The 13,666-nt window shown below is 37.6% G+C and overlaps 1 protein-coding gene across 1 annotated transcript in view; it reads left to right on the forward strand.

The window, feature by feature from the left end:
• The window catches only part of SV2C (synaptic vesicle glycoprotein 2C), a 122,457-nt gene extending 109,404 nt beyond the window's left edge, over positions 1 to 13,053 (forward strand). The window contains exon 13 of the mRNA XM_030005150.2: positions 3,270 to 13,053. Within this exon, the coding sequence (XP_029861010.1) occupies positions 3,270 to 3,453 (184 nt within the window). The 3' untranslated portion in view covers positions 3,454 to 13,053. The remainder of the gene's footprint in view (positions 1 to 3,269) is intronic.
• The last annotated feature ends 613 nt before the right edge of the window (positions 13,054 to 13,666 follow it).

Consider the following 13,666-nt stretch of genomic DNA (forward strand, 5'->3'; position numbering starts at 1 on the left):
CTATCTATCCAAATTTTCTTTAGCTAGGTATGTATTCTTTGGGGAGTTCTGGTATCTCTTTGAATATACTGAGGCTGTTGATGACTAAGTGTCTATTTTCTCTATGTGAACACTGGGGTTTTTTCCTGTTACTGTTATTTGGGGGCAAATTTGGTTTTACATAAGCACTGACAGCTGAAGAAATCATATTTACATGTGCAGACACTGATCACAATCATAACTTTAGGAATACTTTCTGTGCACAAAGGAGGCTGAAATTAGAATAGTTCTCACTCTTCCTCTCCTTCTTCCTCTGACTTGTTCAGAATAGCTGAAACCTGTTACTATTCTATGACATAAACTCTGTTTTCCAGGCTGGCTCTGTTGTCTTTAACCTCTTCCTACCTGTTTGAGATAAAGTCTATTTTACCACCATCTTTTCTCTTCATGCTCCTCCTTCCTATCCCCACTCTCGTTCACTCTAGACGATGCATCAGTCTGGAGCTCCTTCCCTCTCAGGAGTTTCTCCCCATCCTGGGTCAGCTTCCTCCAGATATTCTGGGCTTTATCTGCCCTTGTAGTAGAGATGTTTCTGTGATAGAGATTTGAAGTTCTTCTCATAGGCTGTGAAAGATTACTCTAGTAGGGTGGCTTCTCACTGCTTCCTTCAGCATGCATCCTCCCACTCTTCCTTTGGACTGATTCCTCCATAAGTCATCCTTAAAATGGGTAAGTTTTAACTGGCTCATTCCTCCTCTGAGGAGGGCATTTTCAAGGAGGTCCTGCAAATGTTTGTCTGTCAGAAAGCTTCACAAGCAACACTTCCAAAGTTTCCTCATCTGCTGCTCTCAGCAGTGTGCTCTCTGGCAGCCCTCACTCGTCTGCACTGTCGGAGAGCATGTTGCTTTCAAGATGGTTATCTCCAGGATGTGCATGTTTAGCTTTTCTTGGCACTACGTACTATGTAAAAGTACTGCAGGTTTAATCAAATTTAGAAAAAACAAGCAAGTAAGGGCTTTGAACATTCAGGAGGCATATCTGGGTCTCTTCTGCTTGTTTTTTTCACCATTTTTCTGGGAAGTTTCTGCTCTGCCATCAGAATGACCTGTCTCTCCTTCCTTAGATGTTGCTGATACTTATCATCATGCAATATCTGGATGAGTGCCATGTTCTACACAAAGAGGATTTATGATTACTTCAGACAAAATAATAATTACTTTGCTAAATCTCAGGTATTTTAAAGAGTTCTGTCATATTGCCAAACTGATAATAAATATATTATGATTATAATCACCCAGCAAAAAAGACTAACTTGTGTCTTGTCCTGGGGTCAGAAAAGGCATATAATACACAGAGCTGACACTGGAACAGGAAGTATCAACTCTTCTGGTTTTAGTTCCATAACGTTTTAGGTAAGGACATTGACTTTGGTTTGCAACCATGGACAAATGAATATTTAACATTAACAGAAAAAAAACCCTTTTTGAAGGTATGCTAATTAGTCTGTTCCATGTCTTCATTCTGTTCTGCAAACATCCTTTTAATTGATTTAAGAATTTGACAGTAAAAGTACCATTACTTCAAATTACCACATTTTTGAATCTTGTTCAGAATCTGGAGTTGACTTTGTGGGTTAACTAGAGTTCTGTTTCTTAGAGCAAACGAGAGTGATTTAGAAATATACCAGAAGGATCTAGACCTATTTTCATCATTCTTTTGGTGCAGGGTCCTCAAATATACCAGGACTAGTATAATTCTGAAGCACAGCATTTCAGATACAGTCAGGGAATGGACAGTACTGAAAAACCCTATATCGTGGTCAACTATACTAGACAGAAGCTTTTACCTCTTCTCCAGTGTAAGGCTTGGATATAGGACACCAAGGGGCCTGACTGATCAACTCTACCTGAGATACAGATTTGCAGAAGAGCAGGGGAGATGAACTAGTGACACTCTGGACTGTGGCCATGTCGATCAGTTTCTTGAGGCAGAGGATCTCTTCTCCCTTCATACCACGGTTTGCTGTTTTCAAAATCAAAAATAGTTCTGTGAAGAACCTTGAGAGTTTATATCCTTGCTTTCAGCTGGGACCAAGTCTGCTTACTTTAAATTGATTCTCTGGGCTGCTCTTTACGAGCTCCAGTAGAAGTTTCTCAGACTTACTTCCTAGGAATTCAGGCTACCTCTGAGCACAGGACTTCTTCCTTTCCCTCACATGCACCTCAGTACAATAACTACGGCTCTTTTTAGTCACACAGACCATTAGCATTTCTGTTAATCCCTGCTGTTTAGACTGGGGGCTTTTTCCTTCTAATGGCAGTTCTTAATATTAACAAGAAAGAAGCATTTTGTTCTGAAAAGAACATCTATCCTCTTGATTCTTATTATTTTATTCCAGTGAGCACAGTGTGAGCTCTGCATAGTCCTTCTTTCTTTCACTTCTAAGAGAATTGAGAAATGTTAAACATTCTGCTATCATACAGATATTTTTGTTAGGACACTTTTTGTAGGACAAGGTCATTCCTGCAACTATGAATCATACAGTCATGTCAAAACACAATTTATTAAAATGATGGCAGTTTGCATAATACATCTATTCATGGGCTACCAAACATCTAAAGTACTTAATCCAGACTACTAAAATCACACCACTGCAATGCAAAAGCCCCTCTGAGTTGCCTGTGTCATACGTTCTGTTACCAGTCTATTTCCTTTTCCTTCTCTCCAAAGTTTCTCAGATATCTCTTCTGCACAAAGCAGATTTTTTTATGCCCTATTCTCTTCACGTCTAAGAGACAAACATTCATTATTATTGGAGGTCTCATTAGCCTTTTGAAAAAGCACCGGTTGAACATGCATATGCCCTGTAAGAAACACATTTCTATTCAGTGCCCCAAGATGATCAACCTTTTGTTTTTATGACTTCTTTCCCAAATCACCAAGTAGCTCTCTTTTGAGAACGACTTTACACCTCCTACCTCACATTCAGCATTTTAAGAGTTACTGAATTTCCATTTGCAAGTCCTTTGTTCTACTGTAGAGGTGTAAACTTACCTATTCAGCCATTTATTTCAGATTTTAGTGCCTGAGGCACCAGAATGAATTTGCCTCAATAAAATGCTGTAGCAGCTGAGCTTTGATTTCGCATTATAAAGACAAGCACAGAATTCTTGTTGGCATAAATTCTGTTTAAGATATCAAGGTTATACTGATTTATTCCCACTGAGGATTTGTCTCAATGGCTTCACTCTTTCGTCCATTTTTTAACTTTCTTCTGTTTTCTCTTCTAGGGCAACAGGCTTTGGCTTTTTGAATGCACTATGCAAAGCAGCAGCTGTACTTGGAAACTTAATATTCGGTTCCCTTGTTGGCATCACCAAAGCAATCCCTATTCTCCTTGCTTCTACTGTTCTAGTGTGTGGAGGTCTGGTAGGACTTCGGCTTCCTGACACAAGAACCCAGGTGTTGATGTAACTGGAAAAAGCCATTTACTATTTATTTCCTTCTGCATACAAATGTCAACTCTCCTGACCGATGGTGCAAAGGCTTCAGATTCTCAACGCTTAGTAGAGTGCTCAAATGTCAGAAATCAAACTCAAAAGATACTTTGGAGTGGCAGAGATTTAGCAACCTCTGTATGAAAGTTTTAAATGTCACTTTGGTTTGCTTGCAGACATTGCTATTCAAACCCACTTAACTTCAAACTGCAAAGCTACCTCTTAAAACACTTTCGGTCACATATCCAGTAAAGTAAAAACCATACTGATAATTAGATATTTAAAATGCAAGCAGTCATATTATTTAAAAAATACATGCTAAATTTGGCCATGGCATTGTGAGCTTTTGTAACAGTACAGACATGCAAGTCAACTACTTCGCAGTGTTGGTGCAGAGAATGTTAATATATCAATGCATGCAGCATTAATCAGGAAACTCTGCAGACCACAACAGGACTGAGAATACTGACCTTCTGCAGCTGTGCTTAGATGGAAAAACTTGTGGCAATGCCTCTTTCCTGGGAAATCTTTTTAGGTAGATTCAGTCTAAAGTAAAGATTATCATCTACATCCCTTATTTGCTGAGGAGAAGGCAACAGCTACTGCAGGGAGATTAAAAGCCCATATGGGTAAGCAGCAAAGAGAATAACAAAATAAACTTTCACTCTTTGCTGCTGATCCTCCAGAAAAATTTTGTTTTCTTCTCACTTGTGGCATCTGGAATATTTTTGCCATTTTAAAACAGTGGATTTGTCTTAATCTAGGAGTGAATCAATACAAAAGTTTATGTTGTCATAAATATGAATGAAGGAAGAATCAGGCCAGTGAACTGTATGAAAAGGAAGATGCTTTCAGAAGTATGTTTGGTATTTACACTTCTAATATATATTTCTTTGTCGCAGATTGGTTATAAAAATATGTGGCCATAGAATGCCACCTAGTAAATTTGATCAGATCATACCTTCAATATAGAGTATAATGTAATTAAAACATCTCAAAAGATTTTTTTAAATATCAGAACAATGAAAAGCAATAAAAACACCTTCATTATTTTCACAGTTTATACACTTCTTTATATAACTATTTTTTCAGCTGATTTTTAGTAGTTCTAGAGATATCTCACCATTTAACACTTTCATATATCTCTGAAAGGCCATTAAGAAAGAAGCCATGGCAAGGCTGCAGGGAGTGGTAATGCTTTTATTAGACCAAGAGCAAGGATGGAGAGTAAATGGTAGTAAATATATTTCTTCTAAGTGATATGCTGTGGACTGTTCTGGATTTCAGTAAAGAGTTCCCCACCAGTCCTTCTGTTATACAAAAGGCTATGGGATCACTTTAAAATGTTAGCGCTAAAAATTTAGTACAAATACATTTATAAAATTAGCAAACAAAAGGGGCAGATCCTCTGATGACAGAAACTGGCATTGCTTTCAGTGCAGCTAAGAAAACTTGTATCAGCTGATGAACTATCTGCAGTTTCAAGTTTCAAAGAACAAATTTGGTATAAAACATAAGGAAAAATTTATCAGTATTTTTTCTAATTATGTCTGACAACATTTATTAGGTGGTTGAATCATTGCCAAAGAAATTAGCCTCTCAGATAAGGTCATTGTATAGTAAGACAGATTTTTTTTTCATTAATTTTTCTTTTGCTTGTATATGTCAACTTAGCTTTGGGTAGTAATATCCATCACTTCATTCTGTGTCAGTCATTGTCTTAGTCATATTCAAAGAGTCAGTAAAAGTCCACCTAAGAAGATCATTCATTACATTTAAAGTTCACTGTTTAATTTACTGATCGTAGAAGTTACATTTTTCAGTTACTAACAAATGCCTACGATACGCATTGTAGCACCAAATTGTTAGCACAAGGTGTGTTTTTCTGCTAGTAATAAATGGGAAAAGTGGCTGATTTAAAAAAGCATGAGTATGGAAAACTAGTGGACATTTTTTTGATGTTGATAATTTAAATATAATACAGTAAGAAACAAAGTTTAAGAAGTATGTTTATTTTGGAATATAAACAGTCAAGATATTTGAGATTAAATATTTTATATTTAAATCTGACTTAAACATGTTTTTTAAATTTCTAAACTATGTTAAAAAAAGAAGGAGGAAGAATTATTTTTCACCAAGTTCCAGGTTAAAAACAAAATACTGGCATTAGTTTTGCATCTGTGGCTTTTGTCCACTAGTCATAACCTTAGTATTATTTCAAGGCTGTTTTCTCCAATAAGAGTTATATTTGAGCCTTGTTTCTCTGTGCCATTCATTAGCAGCATGTGTCCACCTCCTTGTACTTACTGCACAACTTATTTTGAAATCTGAAGCCTCTGTACGTGTTTGGAGTAAACATCAACAGCAATGGGAAAATATTACATTGTCTTGCTATGCACTGTCCGCTTGAAGTATATTCTGTCCACCTCTGTACGTAATTCCAAAAAACATCCAAATCCAACACATCATGCCACCTGACCAGTGTGGAGGAAATGAGCCACAGAAAAATAAGGTTCAACTTTTGAGGGCTACAGGTCAAGGTTAACACACTAAAAGCTCATTACACGTAAAATTATGCTGATTTCGATGTGGGTTATTATTGTAAATCTTGACTATGTCATAAGTATGTGATTAAGTCTGGATGAAGTGGAATATAGCAACAACAGGAATTAGTAAAGATGAACAAAATTCCCAACTACATGAACCTTGCATGGTCCAGAATTAGAGTCAATGTTCTAAGGCAGGAAAAGGAAAAAAGAATTATAGTGGGAAGGAAAGCGGGGATACATAAATGGAAGAGATGCACAAAGAAAAAAATCCACTAACATTTCCAACATATTGAACAAAACCTAAAGCTAGAATTTCCCTAGCTGGTGAGCCAGTTGGCTCAACAGATTTGAACTAATGCACAAGCCAGCATTAAAGCTGTTTGAACAATCAATTTTTTGGGCTTAAGTGCAGTAAAGATTTATCTCATAAAGACAAAAGAAATTAATGCAATTTCAGGCTATAAATACTTGGTTAGATAGGTACAATCCACAGGCTGGAACAGAAATAATCTGTGGCGCTCTGGACACAAACGTTACTTACGTTATAAGCAAAAGTGATTTGGTTGGTCTTTAGTGAGTCTGTCTTTTTTTGCAGCTTCCAAAGCAATATCAGGTAACAAATATTGGGCAGTAGGAATTGTACTTCCTTTCTGTGTATGTTCACTTATATCTCACATAAAGAATCACTTAGTGGCCTGGTTAGATCCCTGATACACCACAGAGAACCAAACTTGATTGCATTTGTGTATCAGAACTTTCAAACATATAATCAAAACTGCTTATTTGTCTGTTTTGGTCACTGAACTAACTGACCACTAATTGGAAACTCCTTTCAATCTAAACTGAAGCAGGATATGAGGTAAGTGCTCTTCTCCTGTAAAGCTGAAAGGCTCATTCCTATTGAGAGCAATGACAAAAAGTACAATGGCCACTGAAGACAGAGAAGAATGACAGCATTAGAATGGTATTAACCATGATGGTCAACTACTTTAAAATTTAAAAACTGTCCACACAAAAGACCACATGTTTTCATTTTTGGCAAAGAAATTTTATTCTAACTAGTTTTACTCCTTACAGGTTGTCTGATAGTAGAGCTTGACTTAGCAGACTCTTATTTCTTGAAAGCATCTTATTCATTGTGTTTGTGCATTTTAACCAGATTGGCTATATTCATGTTAGCACCTTATTGGTTGGAAGCACGCACTACAACATTTGATATGCATTGCATTGATTGCTGAGTACGGACTCCTAATAAGGGAACCAAGACTAGGTGTTCATGGTTTCTGGAGTGCTGAAGGGGGTTGTTAATGTATTTTGTATTGGGAAGCCTTCTTCCTCTATGCATGATTTTAGCCAGTGCCCTTCCAGAAGTGTATACTACAAAACTTCAACACAGTGAAAAAGCCTTCCTGATGGCTCCAGTAGCCTACCCTTTGTTCATCATCTTAGAAAAGTAGGACAAAGTAAGACTGCTAACTCGAGCTCTGCTCTCTTTCTCTTCATGCCATTCCATTCATTCCATCCCAAACTGCTTTTCTTACCAGAGGGCCAATCTTAAAGAAAGTCAAAACTCACTGCTTATGCTCTCACTTGCTTCTGACTTTATAGTAACATTCAGTAAGAAGGTTTGCCACCTATCTTTTGCAATTTGGCCATCCCTTTATAAACCAAGATGGAAACTGATCTCAAAAGTCCTTCAGACAATCTTACCGTTTTGAGGCAGCCAGACTCCACATTTCTCTACATATCCAGAAGGCTGAACTAATACAGCGAGGGGTCCTCTCAGAATGGCCCTAGTTGGGCTCCTTCTGCTGTGGGTGCAGATATGGGGGAATCTTCTTGTTTGTGCACCTAGCTCAGCTCCATTTGGAGGAAAATATTACTCTCTGTTCCTGTTTTCTTTTTCTACCGCTATGGAGCCCTATTGTCATGTAACCGCTATTAGGCACAACTGCTGATTCCAATACTTAGCAATATAATATAGTCCTCAGCCCCTCATATGGACAGCCTCTGTGTGCTGGGCTTTAGCTCTCTTCCCCATTGTGAGTTTTAAAATGGTCGTCTTTAGTCAGAGAACGATGTTTACATCCAGTCACACCTCTTTACCTAAACAAGATGATATCATGCTAATACAACCTACAAGCCATGTTTCCTGTTTAATAACCTGGAAATGCAATTGAAATTTCAATCCCAATGTTAAAAAAATGAATCCTTGCACTCAGGGGGTCAGAGACACAAGAAGTGAAAACAGAAATTCTCCACTTCCTCTGGAGTCTTGAAAGAAAACACATGTTCAGTAATCATATTCCAGAAGAAAACACGTCCGAGAGACTGCTTTTCCTCTGCATTTCCTGCCTTCTTGTTCATTAAACTTACTGTAAAATATTAGGTATTTGCCTGAATTAGTACTTTCCAATGCTGCTAGTTCAGGAAACACAGCATGAAAAGACAGACTTTTGCCTGCAGTTTGGAGGCAAGACAAGGAACAGGCAGTGATGTGGAATTAGCAGAGACATGTTAGCCAGAAAATCTGGAACTCAGTTCAGAACCTAAATTAAATAGAAAGCACCAATTTATAATGCAGATCTCCCTGAGCTTGACTTATGGTTACCCAGTCTACAACCAGTCCATAAGCTGAAATCAGACTCATTGCTTTCTTCTAACGTTGATAATTTCAACAAGTGATGCAAAATATTTTTTGATCCGTTACCATTATCTGCATTCTTTATTTTTATTGCAGTGGTGAATACCCTACTTCTTCCAGCAAAGGAAGGATCCTTCAATACTTACTCCTACTCTATATGTGTAAGAGTCTTATATAGAATTTCATCCACATGCAGGACCTTTCTTTGATGCAGTGACTTAGCATCTCAGAAACAGGAAAAAGACAAAATGGGCCTGATTGATTTACTTTTCTTATTTGATAGTAGGTTGAATTATCTCCAAAGATGCTGGCCTGTAATATGTAGCCATGCTTTCTAGCCCTTGGAGTACATCTTGTCCAACTAAAAATGAATAAAGCAGTAATTTTTGGCAGTGCCTTCCCACAACATATACACAAGCTACATTTACTAGGACCAAAATACTTAGGAAAAAGATATGGGGAAAAACACAGGTGTAATTGCTTTCTGGGGTAAATGATCTTCCCTTCTTGACAAAGGTCTAGAACATAATGCTCACTTCTGACCAGTACACCATCCAATGATGAAAGATTGGAGATTACTTAACAACAACGGTATTTGGATGAGGATGACCTGACACAAAAGTATTGTCCCTTTCGCCCAGGATATTCATGAATATATAATTTAATGCCACATAACCAAGAAGATTTGTAGAGAACTTGCCCCTATTCTGGCCATCAACACTTCTGAGCCATAGCCAAATACATAAGTCTGCAAGTGAGAGAGAGAAATTACTGGCAGGCTGGCTTTCATCACTCTCTCCACAGCTAGCCACCTAAGCTCATTTTGCTTGGATCCTAAGGATCTGCTTTTTTGCTCAGACTCCTACTTTCTAATTCTGGACATCTACCACCTGCCACTCAGTTTTCACCAGTAGTCCTGACCAAGCAATTTGAAGCTACTTGCTGCTGATGGACAGCACTCATAACTCATGACAAGCACAGTACTCTGCAAAAGTCTGATGTCTTATGTGTTCCAGTTTTGTCTGTTGTCTAGAGCTGGAGTTGTCATCTAGCTTTTCTCTATGATAATACTGCATGTTTTTTAACCTATAAGACATGTCTTCTATTGTCTTAATGTCTGTCTTGTAAATATATGCCTGTCCCCCACTGGCTATGTGATAAAAGTCATTTGTGAATCTCACGTAGGCCTGTCTTACCCAGTTAAAAGTTGATCCTTCAAAAGAAGAGGGTCAGAAAAAAATAATTAAATGGAATCAAATTAAAAGCAGACCATGAAGAGTAAGATTTCAAGGCCCAGGGTTCAATTACTTTTATTTTTGTCAGCTGTTTTCCTTAAATCCTAGCCCGCAGCTATATAATACTATATATAGTGAAGAAGTATTACACAGTTAGAGGTGAATACATATATGGACACACGTGTGGGTGAATATACACACATTTATACAGACACAACTCCCTGAAACACAGGTGGATGTTAAGACTTACAAACCATATTCCCATCTCATTCTCGATGACACTGTTACTTTCTGCCTTGTGCATTTTGCTTTGAACACAAATAACGTCCTTCTCTGTTCCTTGTGCAGAAAGCTTTACTTACTCATGCGCAAAATTTTGGGGATGCCAAGATTCATCTTAGCTGGCCATTAGCTTTCGGTCATTGGAAGGGAACTCCTGAAATGGTCTGAAAAATGAGCTCTGACTTAGCTGTAGCCTTCCACCCCCCAACACACTGTGCCAAACAGCAGAACAGTACATTGTGCAAAGGCACTGGTCATATTCCGGTGACTAGGAGACACAGCATTCTCAGATACATAAAATCCTAAACGCTGCGAATTTTGTCTTATTCAGCTATAAGTCCTTCAAAATGTTCCATGTGGATCTCAACATGTTAACTTCTGTGTAACCTATGAGAAAATGTCTGTGTCTTCCTGTACTGTATGTTTTTCATTGTTTCTGCATACATAGCTTCTGTCGTTCTAGTAATGTGGCTGAACAATCCTTTGCTGCTGTTCTTATCAGCAATCTTTGACCAGCCTGAGACAGAGCCGTTGCCAGGGTGTCTTTCAACTAATGATTAACACCCACGAAGATCTTCTACAGTAATTAGTGCTGTATAAAGTAATTGCGGCTATAATTCAAGCAAATCCGGGGTTAAAATAGCAGCACATGCACACAGAGCAGTGAGGATGGAGAGAGCTCTTTCAAAAGCTCTGGCATCTGCTACATTTCTGCCTCCATCTTCGCAGGATATTCACTCTTTGCAGTGTGCTTCCTCTGGTGGGACACACACACACGTTACAGAACTAAGAAAGCAGCAAAAGAAAGGTTGTATTCCTTCCACAGGACTTAACAATGTACATCGGCTATAGGAAAAGCAACTCTATTCTAAGATTAAAACAAACAAACAAACAAACCAAGCAGCTTGCAATTCTTTTTTTTTCCCATGTGTTCTGTGAGTTGATAAACTGAATACCAGTCTGTACCAAACATTTGGGAGGACACTATGAAAGGGTAGCAATGCTCATATGATAGTACTTTTGGAAAGTAGTGGGTCTTTCCAAAAGGAAAACACAGTCACTGAGTGAGAGTGTAGCATTTAGTTTCTAACTGTGATCATGAATAGGCAGTTTTAAGTAGAAAATTGCCATTCAGATTCAAAGTAGCAGCAGCTAATACTACCTTGTCTTTGAAAATTTGCAAACATAGATTAAAACCAATAGTTTAGAGGGAAAAGGAGAATATTAAAATTTGGAGAGCGATTTACAAAACACAACCTCCCATCACTTCTTTTGGACAACCCTTACAGCTCTTTCCTGGTTCTTCTTGCCACAGATCCCTTCTGATATGGTGACTGATTTCATTAATGCTTCACTAGTGAAATGAAAATTTTTACTGACATTTGCAACAAAAATTAGAGCAGGCATGAAATTAGCACTGTAGGAAAGCTAGCTCATTTATAAAGACTTTTTAAGAATGCACCAAGCTGCTAGTGATTGCATTTATTGTCTTCCTAGTGGTTTAGGATCCTGAAAAGTGTTACATGAAACTATACTGTGTGTGTAAACTGATCCCTTTTTAAATCAGTGATGCAAATTGCAGGATTGAGATCTTAGGAATGCTGGAATTGCTGTTGTGAGAAAAATGTGTACTTTTAGCCCTTATTTTTAACATGAATAATTTTAGCCTGGCTTTTTCCTATGAATGTAATGTTTCCCAAACAGGACAAGGATTTTTAATAGCATCCCATGCTGCAAGCCTAATGAATCAACTGACAGCTTATTTCAGCCATTTTCTATAGAATATTGTATTACAAATCCCAATTCAAACTTTCAAAAGAATTGTTGTATTACCCTCAGCTGCCTAACATTGTGACAACCAGATTGTATCTCATACTTGGCCTCAAATATATATGACAATGTACTATACATAATTAGATTTTTTTTTAAGTGGGCAGTTTCGTTTGCAGTGTTATGACTTATGTGCAGAAATCAGGCATCAAGGATGAGGTACTGAAAGTAGAGTTATTGGCATTATCAGGTTACTGATTTTCTTAAAAACTTGTTAGCATTTTCTAATGCTGAGAAACAGAAGGAAAACATGTATTCTTTCCTAGTTTTTCATGAGCTATTTTCTGCTCCAGGTTTCTCCTACTAAGCTTCCACTCAAATTGCCAGCTGCTCTGAGCCAACTGGGAGTACAATTTTTCAAACTGTCTTTAGTGTACAAAACCACAGGTGTGTTAGTTTGCATATGTTGTCAAGAAAATCATAACCATTTCTGACAGTCTCCATTTCTTAATGTGAGGAAACATGTACATATTGTATATAGAATAATAAGCTACTTTGAAGTTGAATTCTCATTTATACTTGTTTACTTCCAGATCTGCTAATCTGCAACAAGATCTTGGCAATGGTCCTGACCTCTCTGTTTCTTTCTTTGTTTGTTTTCTTTACTGCTGTGTGTGATCTCCTGTAAAGCAGGTTACAGTCATCACTATTGTATGTATGTGTTTGCATGTGTGTGCCTTGATAAATTCTCTCTTTTGGAGCTCTGAATTTTTCATTTCAAGTCCAGCTGGTACAATTGTGAACTCATCTTTCCAGTATGCTCCCCTGTGTCAGACTGCCAACTTCCAAAATGTCTGACCAAGTGTTTTGATTAAGTCCCCTGAGGAAAGCTGTCTGTATACTTGTGAAAGGGCATGCTCTGTGTAGGATGACTGTGTACAGTATAAATCTATAAAACGTGGAAGTGTTTATAAATTTATCTGCCAAATATTTATCATCCATGTAACAAATGCAAAGTTATTTAGTGTACATCAGATTAATAAAGGGGCATTTTTTGCTCCACTATATTCAAATAAAGATTTGTTCTCTGCAATGAATACATATCAGGTGTGATGACAGCCAGAACATCATTCTTCACTACCCACAAAACACTGAAAACAGTTGTTTTACCCTAATAGTTCTTTTACAAAGGCTCTCTATGTATCTCATCTTTAGTGCCTGTAAGAGAGGTTGAACATGTATTAAAAGAAAACATGGAACAAGTTAATAAAGTTAACGAAATGTAAAAGACTAAAAAAAGACAGAGTAAAAGTTCTATGGTTGCAAGAGACAAAGTTCTTTAGTTAACCATCTGGGATTCATATTTTTATGGCACGTAATTGCACAAAATAGACATCTGGCCTTTCACTGCATAACTTCATTGCAGGGGTATGTTATCACCCAACATGTCTAATCTAACTCTATGTGAAAAGCATACTGCTGCAAAGTATGATGATCCATGCATCCAACTGGCCAATGGGAATTTATACAATAAAATATGGTTCCATAAGACCTTGGTAAAAAGGTCCAAACCCCCAAAAAAACCCCCAAAACCCCAAACCCAACCCCAAAAAACTGAAGCAGCACTGCAATAACATTAGTTCTTCACTACATTTGTGCACTAAGGGCCTCCAAAAAACTTCAACAGATCAAATGTGGTAACTTTAAAAT

The sequence above is a fragment of the Aquila chrysaetos genome, chromosome Z (assembly GCF_900496995.4).
Source record: "Aquila chrysaetos chrysaetos chromosome Z, bAquChr1.4, whole genome shotgun sequence".
Lineage (NCBI taxonomy): Eukaryota > Metazoa > Chordata > Aves > Accipitriformes > Accipitridae > Aquila > Aquila chrysaetos.